This window comes from Bubalus bubalis, chromosome 4, assembly GCF_019923935.1.
Source record: "Bubalus bubalis isolate 160015118507 breed Murrah chromosome 4, NDDB_SH_1, whole genome shotgun sequence".
Lineage (NCBI taxonomy): Eukaryota > Metazoa > Chordata > Mammalia > Artiodactyla > Bovidae > Bubalus > Bubalus bubalis.
The window spans coordinates 158,473,630-158,497,904 of NC_059160.1; the positions used below are offsets into that span (position 1 = coordinate 158,473,630).

The 24,275-nt window shown below is 38.3% G+C and overlaps 1 protein-coding gene across 4 annotated transcripts in view; it reads left to right on the forward strand.

Moving 5' to 3' along the window:
* Positions 1–24,275, forward strand: part of CCSER2 (coiled-coil serine rich protein 2) — a 168,564-nt gene that overhangs the window by 49,781 nt on the left and 94,508 nt on the right. For all 4 annotated transcript variants that reach the window (XM_044942386.2, XM_025284867.3, XM_025284865.3 and 1 more), the window contains exon 4: positions 22,854–22,944. In XM_044942386.2, the coding sequence (XP_044798321.2) occupies positions 22,854–22,944 (91 nt within the window). The remainder of the gene's footprint in view (positions 1–22,853; positions 22,945–24,275) is intronic.

A 24,275-nucleotide genomic window follows, 5' to 3' on the forward strand; every position in this document is an offset into this window, starting at 1 on the left:
ATTACATTGTATGGATTACCACAGCTATCAAAGGACATTTTGGTTGCTTCATATTTGGACATTCTGAATAAAGCTGCTGTAATTGACCTGCAGGTATTTATGTGGACAGGTGTTTTCATTTCATTTGGGAAAATACCAGAGTGCAATTGCTCAATCATGTGGTAAGACTGTTTAGCCTTTTAAGAAATTACCCATCTGTTTTGCAAAGTGGCTGTATCAAATTGCATTCCCACTGACAGTGTGTGAGAGTTCTAGTTCTCTGTTCTCACCAGCAATTGCTATCGTCAGTGTTTTGTTTTTAGGCATTCTAATAGGTATACAGTAGTATTCTGTTATTGTTTTAAATTTGGAAATTCCCTAACAGCAGAACGTTTATCATGTGTTTGTCATCTGTATATCTTTAAATGTCAATTTAGTATCTTTTGCCCATTTTTAAATTGATTTTTTTTTTTTGAGTTTCTTTTTTTTTTTTAAATTTTATTTTATTTTTAAACCTGAAGCACTGTATTAGTTTTGCCAAACATCAAAATGAATCCGCCTCAGGTATACATGTGCTCCCCATCCTGAACCCTCCTCCCTCCTCCCTCCCCACACCATCCCTCTGGGTCGTCCCAGTGCACCAGCCCCAAGCATCCAGTATCGTGCGTCGAACCTGGACTGGCAACTCGTTTCATACATGATATTACACGTTTCAATGCCATTCTCCCAAATCTTCCCACCCTCTCCCTCTCCCACAGAGTCCATAAGACTGTTCTATACATCAGTGTCTCTTTTGCTGTCTCGTACACAGGGTTATTGTTACCATCTTTCTAAATTCCATATATATGCGTTAGTATACTGTATTGGTGTTTTTCTTTCTGGCTGACTTCACTCTGTATAATAGGCTCCAGTTTCATCCACCTCATTAGAACTGATTCAAATGTGTTCTTTTTAATGCCTGAGTAGTACTCCATTGTGTATATGTACCACAGCTTTCTTATCCATTCATCTGCTGATGGACATCTAGGTTGCTTCCATGTCCTGGCTATTATAAACAGTGCTGCGATGAACATTGGGGTACACGTGTCTCTTTCCCTTCTGGTTTCCTCAGTGTGTATGCCCAGCAGTGGGATTGCTGGATCGTAAGGCAGTTCTATTTTCAGTTTTTTAAGGAATCTCCACACTGTTCTCCATAGTGGCTGTACTAGTTTGCATTCCCACCAACAGTGTAAGAGGGTTCCTTTTTCTCCACATCCTCTCCAGCATTTATTGCTTGTAGACTTTTGGATCGCAGCCATTCTGACTGGTGTGAAATGGTATCTCATAGTGGTTTTGATTTGCATTTCTCTGATAATGACTGATGTTGAGCATCTTTTCATGTGTTTGTTAGCCATCTGTATGTCTTCTTTGGAGAAATGTCTATTTAGTTCTTTGGCCCATTTTTTGATTGGGTCATTTATTTTTCTGGAGTTGAGCTGTAGGAGTTGCTTGTATATTTTTGAGATTAGTTGTTTGTCACTTGCCTCATTTGCTGTCTTTTCACCTTGCTAATAGTTTCCTTTGATGTGCAGAAGCTTTTAAGTTTAATCAGGTCCCATTTGTTTATTTTTGCTTTTATTTCCAATATTCTGGGAGGTGGGTCATAGAGGATCCTGCTGTGATGAATGTTGGAGAGTGTTTTGCCTATGTTCTCCTCTAGGAGTTTTATAGTTTCTGGTCTTACGTTGAGATCTTTAATCCATTTTGAGTTTATTTTTGTGTATGGTGTTAGAAAGTGTTCTAGTTTCATTCTTTTACAAGTGGTTGACCAGATTTCCCAGCACCACTTGTTAAAGAGATTGTCTTTAATCCATTGTATATTCTTGCCTCCTTTGTCAAAGATAAGGTGTCCATATGTGCATGGATTTATCTCTGGGCTTTCTATTTTGTTCCATTGATCAATATTTCTGTCTTTGTGCCAGTACCATACTGTCTTGATAACTGTGGCTTTGTAGTAGAGCCTGAAGTCAGGTAGGTTGATTCCTCCAGTTCCATTCTTCTTTCTCAAGATAGCTTTGGCTATTCGAGGTTTTTTGTATTTCCATACAAATTGTGAAATTATTTGCTCTGTGAAGAATACCGTTGGTAGCTTGATAGGGATTGCATTGAATCTATAAATTGCTTTGGGTAGTATACTCATTTTCACTATATTGATTCTTCCAATCCATGAACATGGTATATTTCTCCATCTATTAGTGTCCTCTTTGATTTCTTTCACCAGTGTTTTATAGTTTTCTATATATAGGTCTTTAGTTTCTTTAGGTAGATATATTCCTAAGTATTTTATTCTTTCCGTTGCAATGGTGAATGGAATTGTTTCCTTAATTTCTCTTTCTGTTTTCTCATTATTAGTGTATAGGAATGCAAGGGATTTCTGTGTGTTGATTTTATATCCTGCAACTTTACTATAGTCATTGATTAGTTCTAGTAATTTTCTGGTGGAGTCTTTAGGGTTTTCTATGTAGAGGATCATGTCATCTGCAAATAGTGAGAGTTTTACTTCTTCTTTTCCAATTTGGATTCCTTTTATTTCTTTTTCTGCTCTGATTGCTGTGGCCAAAACTTCCAAAACTATGTTGAATAGCAATGGTGAAAGTGGGCACCCTTGTCTTGTTCCTGACTTTAGAGGAAATGCTTTCAATTTTTCACCATTGAGGATAATGTTTGCTGTGGGTTTGTCATATATAGCTTTGATTATGTTGAGGTATGTTCCTTCTATTCCTGCTTTCTGGAGAGTTTTTATCATAAATGGATGTTGAATTGTGTCAAAGGCTTTCTCTGCATCTATTGAGATAATCATATGGTTTTTATTTTTCAATTTGTTAATGTGGTGTATTACATTGATTGATTTGCGGATATTGAAGAATCCTTGCATCCCTGGGATAAAGCCCACTTGGTCCTGGTGTATGATCTTTTTAATGTGTTGTTGGATTCTGATTGCTAGAATTTTGTTAAGGATCTTTGCATCTATGTTTATCAGTGATATTGGCCTGTAGTTTTCTTTTTTTGTGGGATCTTTGTCAGGTTTTGGTATTAGGGTGATGGTGGCCTCATAGAATGAGTTTGGAAGTTTACCTTCCTCTGCAATTTTCTGGAAGAGTTTGAGCAGGATAGGTGTTAGCTCTTCTCTAAATTTTTGGTAGAATTCAGCTGTGAAGCCGTCTGGACCTGGGCTTTTGTTTGCTGGAAGATTTCTGATTACAGTTTCAATTTCCATGCTTGTGATGGGTCTGTTAAGATTTTCTATTTCTTCCTGGTCCAGTTTTGGAAAGTTGTAGTTTTCTAAGAATTTGTCCGTTTCTTCCACGTTGTCCATCTTATTGGCATATAATTGTTGATAGTACTCTCTTATGATCCTTTGTATTTCTGTGTTGTCTGTTGTGATCGCTCCATTTTCGTTTCTAATTTTATTGATTTGATTGTTCTCCCTTTGTTTCTTGATGAGTCTGGCTAATGGTTTGTCAATTTTATTTATCCTTTCAAAGAACCAGCTTTTGGCTTTGTTGATTTTTGCTATGGTCTCTTTTGTTTATTTTGCATTTATTTCTGCTCTAATTTTTAAGATTTCTTTCTTTCTACTAACCCTGGGGTTCTTCATTTCTTCCTTTTCTAGTTGCTTTAGGTGTAGAGTTAGGTTATTTATTTGACTTTTTTCTTATTTCTTGAGGTATGCCTGTATTGCTATGAACTTTCCCCTTAGGACTGCTTTTACAGTGTCCCACAGGTTTTGGGTTGTTGTGTTTTCATTTTCATTCATTTCTGTGCAAATTTTGATTTCTTTTTTGATTTCTTCTGTGATTTGTTGGTATTCAGCAGCGTGTTGTTCAGCCTCCATATGTTGGAATTTTTAATAGTTTTTCTCTTGTAATTGAGATCTAATCTTATTGCACTGTGGTCAGAAAAGATGCTTGGAATGATTTCTATTTTTTGAATTTACCAAGGCTAGATTTATGGCCCAGGATGTGATCTATCCTGGAGAAGGTTCCATGTGCGCTTGAGAAAAAGGTGAAATTCATTGTTTTGGGATGAAATGTCCTATAGATATCAATTAGGTTTAACTGGTCTATTGTATCGTTTAAAGTTTGTGTTTCCTTGTTAATTTTCTGTTTAGTGGATCTATCCATAGGTGTGAGTGGGGTATTAAAGGGTATTAAAGTCTCCCACTATTTGATCATTATGTAGTGACCATCTTTGTCTCTTTTCACAGCCTTTGTTTTAAAGTCTATTTTATCTGATATGAGTATTGCTACTCCTGCTTTCTTTTGGTTCCTATTTGCATGGAAAATCTTTTTCCAGCCCTTCACTTTCAATCTGTATGTGTCCCCTGTTTTGAGGTGGGTCTCTTGTAGACAACATATGTGGGGGTCTTGTTTTTGTATCCATTCAGCCAGTCTTTGTCTTTTGGTTGGGGCATTCAACCCATTTATGTTTAAGGTAATTACTGATAAGTATGATCCCGTTGCCATTTACTTTATTGTTTTGGGTTCGAATTTATACACCGGTTTTGTGTTTCCTGTCTAGAGAATATCCTTTAGTATTTGTTGGAGAGCTGGTTTGGTGGTGCAGAATTCTCTCAGCTTTTGCTTGTCTGAAAAGCTTTTGATTTCTCCTTCATACTTGAATGAGATCCTTGCTGGGTACAATAATCTGGGCTGTAGGTTATTTTCTTTCATCATTTTAAGTATGTCTTGCCATTCCCTCCTGGCTTGAAGAGTTTCTATTGAAAGATCAGCTGTTATCCTTATGGGAATTCCCTTGTGTGTTATTTGTTGTTTTTCCCTTGCTGCTTTTAATATTTGTTCTTTGTGTTTGATCTTTGTTAATTTGATTAATATGTGTCTTGGGGTGTTTTGCCTTGGGTTTATCCTGTTTGGGACTCTCTGGGTTTCTTGGACTTGGGTGATTATTTCCTTCCCCATTATAGGGAAGTTTTCAACTATTATCTCCTCAAGTATTTTCTCATGGTCTTTCTTTTGTCTTCTTCTTCTGGGACCCCTATGATTCAAATGTTGTAGTGTTTAATATTGTCCTGGAGGTCTCTGAGATTGTCCTCATTTCTTTTAATTCGTTTTTCTTTTATCCTCTCTGATTCATTTATTTCTACCATTCTATCTTCTAATTCACTAATCCTATCTTCTGCCTCTGTTATTCTACTATTTGTTGCCTCCAGAGTGTGTTTAATTTCGTTTATTGCATTATTCATTATATTTTGACTCTTTTTTATTTCTTCTAGGTCCTTGTTAAACCTTTCTTGCATCTTCTCAATCCTTGTCTCCAGGCTATTTATCTGTGATTCCATTTTGATTTCAAGATTTTGGATCAATTTCACTATCATTATTTGGAATTCTTTATCAGGTAGATTCCCTATCTCTTCCTCTTTTGTTTGGTTTGGTGGGCATTTATCCTGTTCCTTTATCTGCTGGGTATTCCTCTGTCTCTTCATCTTGTTTAAATTGCTGAGTTTGGGGTGTCCTTTCCGTATTCTGGCAGTTTGTGGAGTTCTCTTTATTGTGGCGTTTCCTCACTGTGTGTGGGTTTGTACAGGTGGTTTGTCAAGGTTTCCTGGTTAGGGAAGCTTGTGTCGGTGTTCTGGTGGGTGGAGCTGGAATTCTTCTCTCTGGAGTGCAATGAAGTGTCCAGTAATGAGTTATGAGATGTATATGGCTTTGGGGTGGCTTTGGGCAGCCTGTATCTTGGAGCTCAGGGCTGTGTTCCTTTGTTGCTGGAGAATTTGCTTGGTATGTCTTGCCCTGGAACTTGTTGGCCCTTGTGTGGTGCTTGGTTTCAGTGTCGGTATGGAGGCGTTTGATGAGCTCCTGTCAATTAATGTTCCTTGGAGTCAGGAGTTCCCTGGAGTCAGGGTTTGGACTTAAGCCTCCTGCTTCCAGTTATTGGTCTTATTTTTACAGTAGTTTCAAAACTTCTCCTTCTATACAGCACCATTGATAAAACGTCTACGTTAAAGATGAACAGTTTCTCTACCTTTCTGTGTTTTCTTCCATTCCTCTAAAGGCACACTGATTCATTACTCTGGAGTTGTCCATAGACGCTGTGTCACAGATCCAGGTCTCCTTTCTGCATATAGTCACATGACATCCCCAGGAGATGCACACTGTTGGCCACACGTCACAGAGAAGGAAACGGGCTTCAGCAGCTCAGCCAAGCTCCAGCAGCTCGGCTCCCAGCACGGGCTCGACCCGCCGGGCTGCGGCTTGCACCGCGGCTACCTGATTTCTTGTTATTGAATTTTAAGAGTTCTTTGTATGCTTCAGATGTGTCTTTTATTAGATATGTGATTTGCATGTGTCTCTCCCAGCCTATGCCTTGTCTTTTCATCCTCTTTAAAGTGTCTTTCACAGAGCAAAGTTTTAATAAATTCCAACTTAATTTTTTTTCTTTCACAGATCATGCTGTAGGTTGTATTGTTAAAAATCATCACCAAATGCAAGGTCATTTAGTTTTTCTACTTTGTTTACTTCAGTAAGTTTTATTGTCTTATATTTTGCATTTTCGTTTGTAAGCCATATTGAGTTAGTTTTTATGTAACACCCATGTTTGGGTTAATTTTTTTGCAAGAAGTTTTGTCTAAGAGTTTGAGCACTATTTGTTGAGAAGACTGTACTTTCTGCATTGAGTTACCATTGCTCTTTTGTCAGAATCTGTTGAGTGTATGTATGTGTGTGGGCCTCCTTTGAGCTCACTGTTCTGTTTTGTTGATCTGTGTGTCTGTTCTTTCGCCAGTAACATACTGTCTTAATTATTGCCTTGTTATGTCTTATACTAAGTCTTGTGTTGTATAATAAAGAATTCAGCTGACTTTGTTCTCAGTTTTTGTGTGGGAGCCTCTACATCTTTGGAATTTCCCAAGTGATAGGGGTGTTTTTGTTCATGGTGGGTCCTGATAGTTTATGCTTACAAGGTAACTCAGGCTGGGGGTAGGGCATGCAAGAAAAACCAAACATGCAGTTAGAAAGTTGGGGTGTTGAGCCCTCTGATAGTTTGACCTCCAGGGAGCAAGGGAACTGGGCTGGAGATTGCTTTAATCATGTGGCCCATGATTCAAGCTCAAGTGTCTTTGTAACGAAACTCCAATGAAAAGTCTGGATACCGAATCCCAGGTGCATGTCCCTGGTTAGCCATACTTTCTGCCTATTGTCATTCATCAGTTTGCCAAGGAGGTGACCTATTCTGACTCCATGTAGAGGGAACACGGAAGCTTCACGTTTGGGACCACCCTAGGCTTTGCCCCGTGTGTCTCTTCTTTTGGCTGGTCATGATTTATACCATGTTGTGGACTATAATACAAGTGTAATCATAAAGTATATTCCTTTGCTGAGTGTTGTAAGTTGTTCTGGTGAACAGCCTGATGGAGTAGTTTGTTGTTTAGTTGCTAAGTCATGCCCGAATCTTTTGCGACCCCGTGGACTGTAGCCCACCAGTCTCCTCTGCCTGTGGGATTTCCCAGGTAAGAATACTGGAATGGGTTGCCATTTCCTCCTCCAGGGGATCTTCCTGACCCAGGGATCAAACGAGCATCTCCTGAGTTTTTGTGGGCAGATTCTTTACCGCTCAGCTACCAGGGAAGCCTTGAGGGAGTATTGGGGACCTCCAAGTTTGTAGTCAGTTAGGAAGTACAGGGCCTGGGAACCCCTGAGATTTTTTGGCCAATGGTGTCTGAATTAAATGTTAGTCTTGTGTAAGACTGTCCCATTAACCTGTGAAGTTTGTGCTAACTCTGGATAGCTAATGTCGAAAGTCATTGTAGCTGGTGTCAGAAAAAAATGAAATATGCTACATCTAATTTGACTGACTGAAAGAGTATTGGGTTGATATAGGTAGGACCCGCAGCTCACTATAGAACCATCACAGATGGCTGTTCATAGTAGGTTACCTGGGGGAGTGGGTAGCCTGGTGGACTGGATAAAACTGACTGTAGTCTGAGTACCTGAGAAGAGAGACTGTGTTTCTTCCATAAATGCCAAGTGGAACATCACAGATTGCCGGCTCCCAGCTGATCCACGGTATTCGAAGGAGAGACGGCGTAGGCGAGGGTCAGGAAACAACTGCTTAATTAAACGTTAATTAAGGATATAAAGAGTAATAGAATGAGGATAGCTCAGTGAGGAAATTCAGTGGAGAAAAGCGGCTGAAATAAGGATAGCTCAGTAGGAAAATTCAGTGTAGAAAAGAGGCTGAATAAAATTCCAAAGCAGGGAATTAATGTCACCTACGAAGGCCGCAGGCGTCCTCCCGTTCTCCCGAAGGAGAGGAGACACTAAGGCCTCCCCGGTCGGATCTTAGAAGCCCAGGCAAAATTAGTAGGCTTGACGAGCTTCCCCGCCTCAGAGGAAAAATTCAGCCAGAAGGTGAAAGAAAGAACGACATGGGGAGACCAAATTTTGGTGAACAAAAAAAAGGGGCGTACTTTATTTTCCAAAGTAGTTTTATACCTTAAGTTGTGCATAGAGGATAATGAGGGAAGGGGTGGAGTCATGCAAGGACAGCAGTTCCTGGTTCTAATTGAAGCCAGGCTTTCAAACTTATCATATGCAAAAGTTCAGGTGATTTACATCATCTTCTGGCCAGGAGGCCTGTTAACATTTTAAGAAACTTATTTTTCTCTAAAGGTGATTATTCCAAAGTCAGGCACCAGCCTCCAAAAAAGCACTGGGCAAAGCTGCATTTTACATTTCTATACACCCATTATATCAATCAATACACTGCCAAGGACACAGTAGGTAAGGAGTATGGAGACTTAGCAGCAAACATTGGCCCAACAAGTGAAAAACCCTTCACCAATACAATTTCTAATCAATCTTTTAACTACTCAAAATAATCTGTGTTTAGACAGTTTAGAACATCTCCTGCCTCTCACAGTTGAGAGGCTCTGAACAATCACATGTGGCCGGAAAAACCTATTCAGGCAGGCTAGAGGACTTCCAAAGGAGTTTGTAGGTTGAAACACTGTCACACCCAGGAATTATTAACTGGAGCTGTAAGCTAACTCTCTTTTCAGAGAGAGGTAGTGGGGGACAGCCCCCCGTAAAGTCAGAGGTGTAGGTGAAAGCACAAAGCAGAAAGTAGGCAGACTCTGGTTTTGGGGGTAGATGCTCGAGAATTTCCAGGGGGACTCCTGAGGCTCGATCCCGCCTTTGCATATGCCGAGCCTCCTTCCTCATGACCTTTGCCACGGGCGGAGTGCCTCACCCTGGCCCCCGGCAGTGATAGAATTCTAGTTGAGCTATTCCAGATCTTCACTCAATATGCAATATGCCAGCTCCCGGCAACAGATGACAGGGCTGTGCCCTCTGTAACAAGCCATGCTGGATTGACTTTATGATGATTGTATTATTTTTCTACTGAATATGCCCCATAGTCAGGTCATATCAACTCTTGTGATTAAGAGGACTCCTTTTACATGGGCACCTCATGAAACCATACTGTTGTAAAACCAAGCATCTGCCTAAGAAACCTTATTAGATTTGCTGTCTTAGTTTCCCTTATTGATATTAAAGGTAAAGAAAAAAAAGTCATTAACAAGAAAAAGGAGGAAAACAGAAAGGGAGAGCCAAGGGATTTGTCCCAGTAGGGGCTGATGTTTATGAGAAGTGGGGTGAATATATGGGACACTGATGAGGTTAAGATGAAGATGTTAATGCCACACTGTTGAATGTTGAGTGTCCCAAGAGGAGCCGATGCTGGTTCTGCAACCCCAAAGGGACCTCAGCTACACCATTCTATTTATCTCAGTTTGAAGGAATTTTAAAAGCTGACAAAGATGAAAACGAGGACTCTGACCTGGAATCACCTGGGACAGTAATCTGGTAGATTAGACAAAATGAAGATAGATGGACAAAAGGGACACGGTCCCTTGGCTCTTACCCTCTGGGGAGGAGTGAGTGGGTGAAAGAGTCACCAGCTGTAGAAGAGACCTTTCTGTAGTCCTTGACAGAGACATCCATGTACTTTGGTATCAAAACATGTTGATGAACAAGTCCTAAACTAGGGCCCCTTTTAGATTGAGAGAAAATAGTAATGCTTGGGTTGATGGATTAAGGTGAAAGTTCCAAGTGAAAGTTTAAGCAGGTTTTATGTAAAGTAATTGGTCCTGTTAACTGAATGTTTTATGGAAAAGGATATTATGCCCTCGGAAGTATTGTGAAGCCAAAGGTTTGATAAAATATTAATAGAGGCTACTGTTAGGAATGCATAGTTGATGGTCCTCTGAAGGTCTGAGAGTAATAATTCCACCACCAAAAATACAATTCTTAGAAACAGCTTGAGGATTTTTATCTTTATCTATTTGAAATAGTTTCTCTCTGAATGGTTATTCCATGAATTTGATACACAAGTTAGACTTGTGTATATAATTTTACTTTTGATTTTTAGGTATTCGTTTAAGCATTATTTGCAATAGTAGAATATTGAAAACAGCATAAACCCCCAAATAACATTCGTAATACATAGGAATAGCATATTATAGAGGCTAAGTAGGGGAAACAGTATGATAATATAGATATTTGTTTAAAAGTTTCAAAATTTTATTTTTTAATTAAATTAAAATGAAAAATTTATTTAAAAATAATTTAATTGTAATTTGTGTATTAAATTTATTTTAAAAATAAGTTAAAAAATAAGTTTAATTTTAAATCGGTAATTTATTAATTACTTATTTAATTTTATATTGGTAATTTTAGTTAAATTAATACTCTATTTTAAATCAATAAATCCTAATTATGAATAGTTTAATTATTTTAATTTACGATCAACAGTTTATTTCAAATTAATAATTTATTATTTAATTTTTAGAAAACATAAGCAAATATGAATATATTTACCGCCCTTCAACTTCTAAGCATATACATTATGGTTTTGCTGTTACAATTAGTTCTTTAATAAATAGCCTTGTCTTTTTGTATTTTGGGGATAGATATATAGAATTGTGACACTGTATTAAAGGTTAAATGTACAAGCAATTTTCTTAGATATTTGAGTATATTTTTAAATTTTCAAAAGCTCTTTTTTATTCTTGAATGAAATTTCTTTCAACATGAATGGTTAATTTTATGTTGAATGAAATTTCATTAGAAATGGATTTAGAAAACGCGGAGGAACCAGAGATCAAATTGCCAACATCCTTTGGATCATCGCAAAAAGCAGGAGAGTTCCAGAAAACATTTATTTCTGCTTTATTGACTACACCAAAGCCTTTGACTCTGTGGATCACAACAAACTGTGGAAAAATTCTTCAAGAGTTGGGAATAACAGACCATCTGACCTGCCTCCCGAGAAATCTGTATGCTGGTCAAGAAGCAACAGTTAGAACTGGACATGGAACAACAGACTGGTTCCAAATCAGGAAAGGAGTACGTCAAGACTGCATATTGTCACCCTGCTTATTTAACTTATATGCAGAGTACATCATGCGAAATGCTGGGCTGGATGAAGCATAAGCTGGAATCAAGATTGCCGGGAGAAATATCAATAACCTCAGATATGCAGATGACACCACCCCTATGGCAGAAAGTGAAGAAGAACTAAAGAGCCTCTTGATGAAAGTGAAAGAGGAGAGTGAAAAAATTGGCCTAAAACTCAGCATTCAGAACAGTAAGATCATGGCATCTGGTCCCATCACTTCATGGCAAATAAATTGGGCAACAATGGAAAACAGTGAGAGACTATTTTTTTGGGCTCCAAAATCACTGCCGATGGTGACTGCAGCCATGAAATCAAAAGATGCTTGCTTCTTGGAAGAAAAGCTATGACCAACCTAGATAGCATATTAAAAAGCAAAGACATTGCTTTGCCAACAAAGGTCCGTCTAGTCAAAGCTATGGTTTTTCCAGTAGTCATGTATGGATGTAAGAGTTGGACTGTAAAGAAAGCTGAGCTTTGAAGAATTGATGCTTTTCAACTGTGGTGTTGGAGAAGACTCTTGAGAGTCCTTTGGACTGCAAGGAGATCCAACCAGTCAATCCTAAAGAAAATCAGTCCTGAATATTCATTGGAAAGACTGATGCTGAAGCTGAAACTCCAATACTTTGGCCACCTGATATGGAGAACTGACTCACTGGAAAAGACCCTGATGCTGGGAAAGATTGAAGACAGGAGGAGAAGGGGACGATAGAGGATGAGATGGTTGGATCGCATCACTGACTCAATGGACTTGAGTTTGAGAAAGCTCCGGGAGTCGGTGATGGATAGATAGGGAAGCCTGGCGTGCTGCAATCCATGGGGTCGCAAAGGGTTGACACAACTGAGCGAATGAACTAAACTGAAAGTGAACATTTCAGTGGCAGTTAGTGTGTTTGCAATATTGTGTAACCACTACCTCTCTTTAGTTCCAAAACACTTCATCAGCCCTCAGTAAACTTTGTACTCATTTATTAAGTAGTTACTCCCCATTCACCCTTTCCCAGCCTCTGAAAACCATCAATCTGCTTTTTGTATTAATTTACCTGTTTTGGATATTTCATATATAGAATCATACAACATGTGATCTTTTGTGCCCAGATCATTTACTTACCAGAATGTTTTTGAGGTTCTTCTGTATTTTTGTAGTATGTATTAAGAGTCCATTCCTTTTTAAAGTTGAGTAATATTCCATCATATGTACATGTCATTCATCCATTGATGGACATAGTACATATGGGCTGTTTCTGCTATTTCATTGTGAATAATACTGCTGTGAACATGTATGTACATGTGTTGGCTTAAATATCTGCTTCAAATTTTTAAGGTATCTCTCTCTCTCTCTCTCTCTCTCTCTTTGAGTGAGATTGCTAGACTATGTAGTAATTCTGTGTTTAACATTCTGAGGAACTGCTGAACTGTGTGTTTTTATTTTTTTTAACTATAGCTGAATCATTACATTCCCACCAGCAAAGTATAAGTCTTCTAGTTTTTCTATGTACTTGATGGCACTTGCTTACTGTTTTTTGTTCTTGTTTTTTTATTATAGTCAACCTACTGGATATTAAGTGGCATTCCATTGTGGTTTTGATTTATTTACATTTCCTAAATAAGTAATAATGTTGAACATCTTTTTGTGTGCTTATTGGATATTTGTATATCCTTTTCAGTTAAAGTCTATTTGAGCCCTTTGCTCATTTAAAAAACTGAGTTATTTGTGGTTTTATATATCCTGGATACTAGACTCTTATTTGATATGATTTGCAAGTATTTTCTTTCATCTTATAGGTTGTCTTTTCACTTTATTGATAATATCCTTTGATGCACAGAAGTTTTTATTTTTTTCACAAAAGTTTGTAATTTTGATGAATCCAATTTATTTTTTCTTTATTGCTTCCACTTTTGATATTGTACCTAAGAATTTATTGCCCAATGCAATGTCATGAAGATTCAGGTTACCACATACATTTTATAATTATTTGTTCTAGTTCTATGAAGAATGGTGTTAGTATTTTGATAGTGATTGCATTCAATCTGTAGATTGCCTTGGGTAGTATGGTTATGTTAACAATGTTAATTCTTCCAGTCCATGAACACATACATCTCTCCATTTGTCTGTGTCATCTTCAGTTTCTTCACTGTCTTATAGTTTTCAGAGTAAAAGTCATATTCCTGTATATTTTACTCTTTTTGATGCAATTGTAAATGGGACTGTTTTCTTAATTTCTCTTTTTGATAGTTTGCTGTTAGTGTACAGAAAGGCAACAGGTTTCTGTATATTAATTTTATATCCTGACACTTTAATGAATTCATGAATTCTCAGTTTTTTGGTGGTGTCCTTAGAATTTTCTATATATAGTATCATGTCATTTGTAAACAGTGACAGTTTTACTTTTTACTTTCCAATTTGATTTCCATTTATTATTTCTTTTCCTCGTCTGATTGCTGTGTCTTGAACTTTTAATACTATGTTAAATAAAAGTGGCAAGTATGGGCATCTTTGTCTTGTTCCTGATCTTAGAGAAAATGCTTTTAAGTTTTCACTACTGAGTATGATATAAGCTTTAGGCTTATCATATATATAGTTTTTATTATGTTGAGGTATTTTCTCTCTATACCCACTTTCTGGAGAGTTTTTAATTGTAAATGGATGTTGAATTTTGTTAAAAGCTTTTTCTGCATCAATTGAGATGACCATATGGTTTTTATTCATCTATTTGTTAATGTATTATATCATTGATCTGCAAATATTAAGCCATCTTTTCATCTCTGGGATAAATCCCATTTGATCAAAGTGTATGATTCTTTTAATGTGTTGTTGAATTTGGTTTGCTAGTGTTTTGTTGAGGATTTTGTCTTGTATTGCTATGAATTTCCTTTCTAGAGCTGCTTTTGCTGCATCTCATAGATATTGGAACATTGTGTTTCCATTTTTATTTCTTGCCAGGTTGTTGTTGTTTTTTTTTCCCTTTGATTTCTTCTGTGACCCAGTGTTTGTTCAGTAGCATATTTGTTGTAGTTTTCTTTTTTTTCTTTCTTGTAGATGATTTCTAGTGTCATAGTGTTATGATGGGAAAAAAATACTTTATGTGATTTTAGTTTTCTTAAATTTATTGATACTAGTTTTGTGACCTATGATATGATCTAACCTGGAGAATGTTTTATGTGCACTGGAAAGGGATGTGTATCTTGCTCTTTTGAATGGCATGTCCTGTAGATAATTATTAAGGTCAGAGACTAATGCATTCTTTAAAGCCAGTGTTTCCTTACTTATTTTCTATCTGGATGATCTGTCTATTGATGCACATGGGGTTTTAAAGTCCTCTGCTGCTACTGCTAAGTCACTTCAGTCGTGTCTGACTCTGTGCGACCCCATAGACGGCAGCCCGTCAGGCTCCCCCGTCCCTGGGATTCTCCAGGCAAGAACACTGGAGTGGGTTGCCATTTCCTTCTCCAATGCAGGAAAGTGAAAAGTGAAAGTGAAGTTGCTCAGTCGTGTCCGACTCTTAGCGACCCCATGGACTGCAGCTCACCAGGCTCCTCTGCCCATGGGATTTTCCAGGCAAGAGTACTGGAGTGGGGTGCCGTCTCTGTTAAAGTCCTCTACTATTACTGTATTACTGTCAGTTTCTCCTTTTGTGTTTGTTAATAATTATTTCCAGTATTTAGGAGTTTTTCACTTAAATTGTTATACTTTCACCTTCAGAATTTTTATTTTTCATTCCCTTATGTTCTATATCTTCACTGATATCCCGTACTGAGATTTGAGCATATTTAAGATAGTTGATTTAAAGCCTTTGTCTATTAAGTTCAGTGCTTGCGCTTTCTCAGGGATCATTTTGGTTAGTTTTTTCTTTTTCCTTTCTGTGATAGATGCTGCTTTCTTTGCATGTCTCTAAAAAGGTTTTTGTTGAAAATTAATCATTTTAAATATTTTAATTTAGCAACACTGGAAATCATATTCTTCGTCTTTAAGGTTTGTTTTTGTTACGTTTTTATAGGCTATAGTATAGCGTTTACTTTAGTGACTTTTCTAAAATAGAGAAGAGAGTGTGAATTTCTATTCGTCATGTGTAGTCTATGAAGTGTGTGTTACTTTAGTTTATGTTTATTGAGTGTTTTATGCAGAGATTTCCTTGAATACCAAATGGCAAATAAAAAGAAAGAAAAAAAGAGGGAGAGAGGGAGAGTGCGAGTAAGAGAAAGGGATTAAGGGAAAAAAGAAGATAAGGAGGCAGAGAAAGAAAAAAGAATTAAAAGGAAAGTGAATTAAAAGACCTTACAGTCAAATTGAAAAAAAAAAAAAACCTCCCAGTGACTCTGTCTGCACACTGGCTCAGTGTTGGGACAGTCCTTCAGTACTTAGCCTGACCATTTACAGTTCTACCTTCGCCTTCATTTGCTCGTTTTTTCTGGGCTACAGATCAGCCAGAAGTGAAAGCTTTGGGTTTTCTTACTTAGGTCATTACTGAGAATACATTCTACCCTGGGCATTTTTTGTGGCTTCTGAAATTCACAACATACATGGCACTTTTGAATTACCTAATTTCCCAAAGAAATTCTCTCCCTAGCCTTTTTTTCCTCAGTCTTTTAGTATTCTATGTCTCAACTATAATCTTTTGTCCCAGGGTGATATGGATTACTTATTTGACTTAAAATGTTTTTGACTAATGCTCACAGCTTTTCTGCCTGAGTGATTTCCAAGTTGGGCAAAGCAATGATAAGCACTTTGTATTAGTCATTCATGTAACCTCAGACAGGTTAGAGCAGACAGATACACTATTTCATGAATAAAGTCGCCACCGTGCTCTTTGGAACCAGTAGCAGAATCCCACACTAGAAAGATCTGCTTTAAGTCTGCAGTCAAGCTGGGGAGGAGCCTATGGGAAAGGCCGATCTCAATAGTGATTGGAATGCAAATCATTACAGCAGTTCTGGGAAATGGTTTAGCAGTTCCTTATGAAGTTAAACACAGATGCACTATATCACCCAACAGTCCTACTCAACCTGGGTATTTATTTACGCTAGAGAAATGAAAGCTTATGTTCACACAGAAACCTGTACGTGAATGTTCATAGTAGCTTTATTTATAATAACTGAAAATTTGAAAAACCAAAACATCCTTCAGTGAGTAAATGGATAGACAAACTGGTATGTTCATGCAGTGGAACACTTAGTTTTGTTTAGTTGCTGAGTTATGTCCAACTCTTTGCAACCTCATGGACTGTAGCCCGCCAGGCTCCTCCATCCATGGAATTTCCCAGGCAAGAATACTGGAGTGGGTTAACATTTCCTCCTCCAAGGGATCTTCCTGACCCAAGGATTGAACCTGTGTCTCCTGCGTCTCCAACATTGGCAGGCAGATTCTTTACCACTGAACCATGAGGGAAGCCCTGCTCATCAGTAAAAAAGTAACGAGTTATTGATATATTCAATCAATTTAGATTAATCATAAAGGCATTCTGCTGAGTGAAGTAAGCCAGCTCCAAAAGGTTACATACTGTATGATTCCATTTATGTGATATCCTTAAAAGACGAAACTAGTGATGGAGAACAGATCACTGTCTGCTAGGGGTGATGGGTGGAAGAGGGTGTAATTATAGCTGGATAGTACAAGGAAGTATCTTTGGGTGAAGAGATTATGTGTCTTGATTACATTGGTGTTTACACAAACTTATATGTGTTTTAAAATTCATAAACTATATAACAAAAGAAAAAATTAATTTTACCGCATGGTGATTAATAGAAACTGGTGATGGTATCCTTCGTTTGTCAAAATCATTTAGGCTTTCTCCAATTTATTAGTGAAGGAGAAATTCATAGAAGGAAGCCCTGGCCCACCATCTGTTTAGTTCACTCTTCTTGAACAGAAAAGCATTCTCAGAGACCAAGGAAGTTCTGTACACTTCTGCTAATATGTGTTCAGTCAGGGTTTTAATTCCAGTGGGACTTGTGGGAAGCCTCTGGAAGCCAGAGAGTATACAAATTTAGCTTTTCATTATCATACTCTCAGCTGATGGTTGTGCTAGATGGTCTCCCAACTAAAACAGGTGTATGTGGATGTTGGCTCCCAACAAACGCAAGCTTGCCAGTGAGAGGAAGAGCCTGCCATCACAAACATGGGACAGAGACTCTTTCCCATGTTAAGCAGTCTCCATGCTTATATGGCTTCCTTTCTTCCTATAATAATGCATTTCCTGGGATGTACAGATGACAGATTCCCAACCCAGTGAAGAAAAATTACAATAAATTTTTTCCCTTATCTGTTTGCTTGAATCCTTTCTGAAAGGTCTAATAATAATATCTCTGATACAGTTCTTCTCAAAATTTGATATTGGAGAAGCAGAGACCTTCTGTAAAAATGAATATGGGAAAGACTGTCTAAGACAGATCTTAGAATCCTGTCTTCTCAGTCAGCATTGTCTCTCTTGTCAGACTCATTATTTGATAGCTTTCAGTTGTCATTTATGTGAGTGACTCCCACACCTCAGATTTTTTTGCTCAACTCCAATCCCCTGTATATTTAGTTGTCTGGTGGACATCTCTTCTTGAAGATGCAGCAGGATGTCAAAATTGTCAGGTTCTGATAGTGTATATTAATTTTTTATCTCTTATCAGATCTGGTTATCCTTTTCTAATACATTATTTCAGTGAATGGAAGTCACCCATCTGTTTCTAAATCTAGGAACCAAGGAGTCATTCATGGCTCTTTTTTTACTTCTTAGTGAACTTTGGTCCTTTAGATCCTGACTCTTCTGTATGTCTTGTAATTGTTTATTCTTTCATTGTCATTGACATTGATTATCATCAGGCTGTGTCATATGTTACATGGATTCTGCAATAACTGCTAAACTGTTTTCCCCCCATTTAAATCCATTGTCTATACTGCAAATAGAATAATGTTTCTTTAGTGCAGATCTCAATTTGTCACTTCTTAAAATAAAGCTCAACAGTCATACCCTGTCATTGAAATACAGTCCAAATTCCTTAAGATGGCTTAAATAGTGGTTCATGATGTAGATGTACTTCTGGCCCTTCCCCTTACACTTTGTGTTTGAATGTTGTCTTAGTTCCAGTTACTGTAACAAAATACCATAGACTGAGTGGCTGAATGGACAGACAATTATTTTGTACAGTTTTGGGACCTGCAAATTCTAGATGAAGGTATTGGCAGATTCAGTTCCTAGTGAAGGTCTCTTCACCTTTTAACAGAATCCTCATATGGTGGGTAGAGAGAGTGTGTGCTCCTGTCTCTTTAACTTCCTATAAGTGCTGCACTCAATATGTCAGCAAATCTGCAAAACTCAGCAGTGGCCATAGGACTGGAAAAGGTCAGTTTTCATTCCAGTCCCAAAGAAAGGCAATGCCAAAGAATGTTCACACTACCACGCAATTGCACTCATCTCACATGCTAGCAAAGTAATGCTCAAAATTCTCCAAGCCAGTCTTTTTTCAACAGTATGTGAAGTGTGAACTTTCATATGTTCAGGCTGGATTTAGAAAAGGCAAAATTGCCAACATCCATTGGATCATTGAAAAAGCAAGAGAGTTCCAGAAAACCATCTACTTTTACTTTATTGACTACACCAAAGCCTTTGACTGTGTGGATCACAACAAACTGGAAAATTCTTCAAGAGATGGAAATACTAGACCACCTGACCTGCCTCCTGCGAAATCTGTATGCAGGTCAAGAAGCAACAGTTCGAACTGGACATGGAACAACAGACTGGTTCCAAATTGGGAAAGGAGTATGTCAAGGCTGTATATTGTCACCCTGCTTATTTAACTTATATGCAGAATATATCATATGAAATGTAGGGCTGGATGAAGCCTAAGCTGAAATCAAAATTGCTGGGAGAAATATCAATAACCTCAGATATGCAGATGACACCACCCTTATGGCAGAAAGTGAAGAACAAAAGAGCCTCTTGATGAAAGTAAAAGAGGAGAGTGAAGAGTTTAGCTTAATGCTCAACATTCAGAAAACTAAGATCATGGCATCTGGTCCCATCACTTCATGGCAAATAGATGGGGAAACAATGGAAACAGTGGCAGTCTTTATTTTGGGGGGGGGGCTCCAAAATCACTGCAGATGGTGACTGCAGCCATGAAATTAAAAAATGCTTGCTCCTTAGAAGAAAAGCTATGACCAACCTAGGCAGCATATTAAAAAGCATATTGTGTTGCCAAAAAAGGTCCATCTAGTCAAAGCTATGGTTTTTCCAGTGGTCATGTATGGATTTGAGAGTTGGACTATAAAGAAAGCTGAGTGCCAGAGTATTGATGCTTTTGATCTGTGGTGTTGGAGAAGACACTTGAGAGTCCTTTGGACTGCAAAGAAATCCAGCTAGTCAATCCTCAAGGAAATCAGTCCTGAATACTCATTGGAAGGACTGATGCTGAAGCTGAAACTCCAGTACTTTCACCACCTGATGTGAAGAATCAACTCTTCAGAAAAGACCCTGATGCTGGCAAAGATTGAAGGCGACAGGAGAAGGGGACGACAGAGGATGAGGTGGTTGGATGGCATCACCGATGTGATGGACATGAGTTTGAGAGAGCTCCGGGAGTTGGTGATGGACAGGGAAGCCTGGAGTGCTGCAGTCCATGGGGTTGCAAGGCCTTGGACATGACTGAGCGACTGAACTGAAGGACACTAAGCCATTATTGGGTCCCGACCATCATGACTTTGTCTAAACCTATTAATAATTATCTCCCAAAGGCCCTATTTCCAAATATCCTCATATTGGGGTTTAGAACTTCAACATATGAATTTTGGGGAATGCACACACAAACATCCAGTTTGTAACTAGTTTTAATGGTCTACTTGAAGTTGTTTGAATAAAACAGGTCAGCAGACTGTCCTGTATGCCAGATTTGACCAATCACCTGATTTTTCACAGCCTGAAAACTAAGAATGTTTTTTTACACCTTCAGAGGTTACAGTTTAAATGGTTTTATAAATACCTGCGTAATATACTTGATTCTGTCTGTAAGCTTGTAAAATCTGTAATACTTACTTTTCATCATTAAAAAAATTTTTTGCCAACATTTAGAGTGATGATGTGTTTTGCTTCCTTGCCCTTACTATACTGTAATTGCAGAAGGTAGTCTCCTCTTCCATGTTCTAGGGGCCAAATTTGTTGTTCCTTAGGTGGTCTCGACTTGAATTTGTTTTACGTTGACTCTAATTTACTAAAACTTATATCCATCTGATGAACCTTCGTGACACTTGGACATTACCATACTATGAAGAACTGTGTGTTTGAGGGAAGATAGGTAACCTTGTAGAGTTGTTGTGCCTTTGTTAAATTAACATTTGTTAACTAGAGCCCCAAGGTGTTGGCTGGTGAACCCCAATTCAAGAAAAGATCACATGGAAACTTGAAGTATAAAAGTTTATTGCTCACAGGTCCTGGAGCAAGCACATGGCATGTGTTGAGGAGCCGTGCAAGGGCAGACAGAGTGGCAGGAGCCTGGGGCGCGCGCTTTTATCATCAGGGTCCGTGGCTGGAGTGCTTTGAAGGTTCCGGGGTTGTGGCTGGCTTGGTCAGTTCAAACCAGAAAGCGCAGGGTTTTCATAATCTCCGTGGTGGTCTCATCTAAGGTTGCATAAGGGGCAGTGCCTGGGAGACAGGGGAGATCGTTGCTCAGAAGGGCTGCTGGAGAAGCCCTGTTAGGAACTTACATTTGCTTGTGACTCTGGCTGTTATCGGGGATGAGCTTGGGGAAGGGGCACTTTCAGTCCAAGACCCCTACAGGCTGCTTGGCCAAACAAAAATGGATGCCACGACAGCAATATCATGGAGTATTTTAGCTAAACTCAACTAAGATAGGGATTGTCTTTTACCCAGGGTTGTGCCTTGTGTATATTGGTTTTTATATGTGTTGAATTTTTTTTTCTTTTCTTTTCTTTTTTTTAAAATTTTATTTTATTTTTAAACCTCAAACACTGTATTAGTTTTGCCAGACATCAAAACGAATCCGCCACAGGTATACATGTGCTCCCCATCCTGAACCCTCCTCCCTCCTCCCTCCCCACACCATCCCTCTGGGTCGTCCCAGTGCACCAGCCCCAAGCATCCAGTATCATGCATCGAACCTGGACTGGCAACTCGTTTCATACATGATATTACACATATTTCAATGCCATTCTCCCAAATCTTCCCACCCTCTCCCTCTCCCACAGAGTCCATAAGACTGTTCTATACATCAGTGTCTCTTTTGCTGTCTCGTACACAGGGTTATTGTTACCATCTTTCTAAATTCCATATATATGCGTTAGTATACTGTATTGGTGTTTTTCTTTCTGGCTGACTTCACTCTGTATAATAGGCTCCAGTTTCATCCACCTCATTAGAACTGATTCAAATGTGTTCTTTTTAATGGCTGAATAGTACTCCATTGTGTATATGTTGAATTTTTGAAGGTGTGTTTTGTGGTTGCCTCATGGAGGCGGGATAACTCCCCTCCACCGAAGTTTGTTTTGGTGTGAGGAAAGATGGTGCTATACATGTAGCAAGAGAATGTGGAAAGACATACTCACACAGTGAGACTTTCTGGGAACACTAGGGCAGGCACCCAAACTACTCCAGATTGGCTTGAGTGAAGAGGGAAGAGGCAGGTGGTTGTGGTTATTACTGTGGTTAGTGGATGGGCTGAACTGAGGATTCCCACGTGGAGGCTAGATATGCGTGCTTTGAACTTCCCTGATCTTGCTAGAAGAGGTTGACTTTTTTCAGTGTGAAGTTTTGCTTATTATAAAAGCAGTATGTCCTTATTATGAAATAAAGTGTAAAAAGTCACAATCAAAAAGAATACAAAGAGCATAAGCACATGTTGTCTCATGAGGTAGAAAATAATAACAATTCTTTGGTATATCACCATTTGGACATTTAAATGTGTTTTTCAGCATTAAAGATGCAGTCATATTGTACAGATGTAATTGCTTCCCCCCACCATTTTACAGAACGTTTTTCCATGTGTCTAGATAAATTTCTGAAGCATCAAATATAATGATTTATTATTGATGAATGTTAATGTGATTTTCTGTGCATTAGTTTCCTCATCTATAATATGGAGATTATATTAGTCACAAAATCAAAGTGAAGACTAAAATTAATTAATACCTGTAACGTGCTTAGAACAATATCCTACAGGTAATGAACACTGTGTAAGTTTTTAAAATGCAAATAAAAACCAACTGGTGGGGAAGAAGACTAGGGAAAGGATGTTAAAATAGCTTAACCAAGCAAACCAGTTGAATTTATTTATTTATGTTTCTCATTTAAAGATTGTATCTTTAAAATCTTTTCTTAACCATACAAACATTGAGTAAAATCAAATTCTCATATATCAATGTTCAGAAATAATGATTATACTGAGCTAGGTTATAGCATTATTTTTTTTGCTTTTGTTGCCAGGATATTCTGAATAATCTTGAATCATGTGACCTTGAGGATGATGACCTTATGCTTGATGTGGATCTGCCTGAGGATACACCTCTTGAAAATGGTGAGTGTGGATAATATTGAACCTCCAGAGCTACTTGACAATACCCAGTTTGGTATTTATTATCTACAGACTTCCTAATCTCTGTGGAAGTAGCCTTTTCAGACTAAGAATCAGTCTTAAGTGACATTAAATAGGTTCATTTGCACACTTTAAATGTTTAAGACCTGACTTTGTAGGTCTTAGGTATATACTCTATGTGATCCATTGTGTAGCTGTATCATAAAGTAACTGGTAGATAGTATTTGTCCTTTTATTCCCTTTGTGCCTACTCACTTTTTCTTCCCTTTGTCTCATTTGGATTTTAAGGAGAAATAAATTTAGAGAAAAAGAATACCTTCTGTCTTATGAAACAGTAGTAAAGATCATTAAGTTAATAAATATTAAAAAAAAATCAAGATGGTGACCTGAATTAATCATTTTATTCTTTTTACTCGCAAATTCAGTCTGTCTTTGTCTTTGGATCCCAGTAACTTCTGAAGTGGGGCTTTAGGTAATCCGTGTAAAAGACGGGCCTGGATGCTCTTGCCTCTACTGATATAGCATTTGTAGGATTTTCTGTCTTGAAGACTGGTTAACAACCAGAGAGTAGCCTAGGAAGCCCCTGGGGCAAAGATTGAAATGGGATCCTCCTGGTAAGAAGTATCTCAGAGAGCTGTGGCTTCTTTGTCAGTCTGCACTTGCCAGGTTTCATTGACTTTCTGGGGCAGGGGTGAACTAAAAAGGGTAGTAGAGTCCTTTTTATACCCAGTGCTAGAAGAATACAAGGGTATTTTTCAGAGAGGCTGGTTGGTTGTTCTAGTGCTTCACTGAGGTTCTAGGAGCCTGCTTGCTGCTCGCTTCGGTCATATTAGTCAGGCTTATTTTTTCTCCCTTACTTCCAGGATGCTGCATAATAATCACTCTCAGAATCTCAGTGGCTTTCAAAATAAACACTAATTTTTTGTTTTCTTGAATCTGTGGATTAGCTGGGACAGTTCAGTCTGCAGGACTGAGTTTAGGTCTACTCATATCTTCTTCATTTTGAAACCAGGACTCCTTGGAGCAGGTCATGCTCATGGTAAATGGCAAGCAGAAGGACAACAGAGAGAGCAGTAATATGCATATAATATCTCTCAAAACTAATCACTTAGAACCAGTCCACTGATAGGTTACATGGCCAAGCCTAACACCTGGGGACTGGGAAGTGTACTCTGCTCACTGTGTGAATCTCTGTGGCGGAGGACATTGGATATGTAAGTCTATTGAAGGACAGTATGGAGCTGAGAACACTATTCTTCCACAGGGACAGAGACTGTTGCATCTTCTTATGGTTCTGCTGTCACTTGGGATAC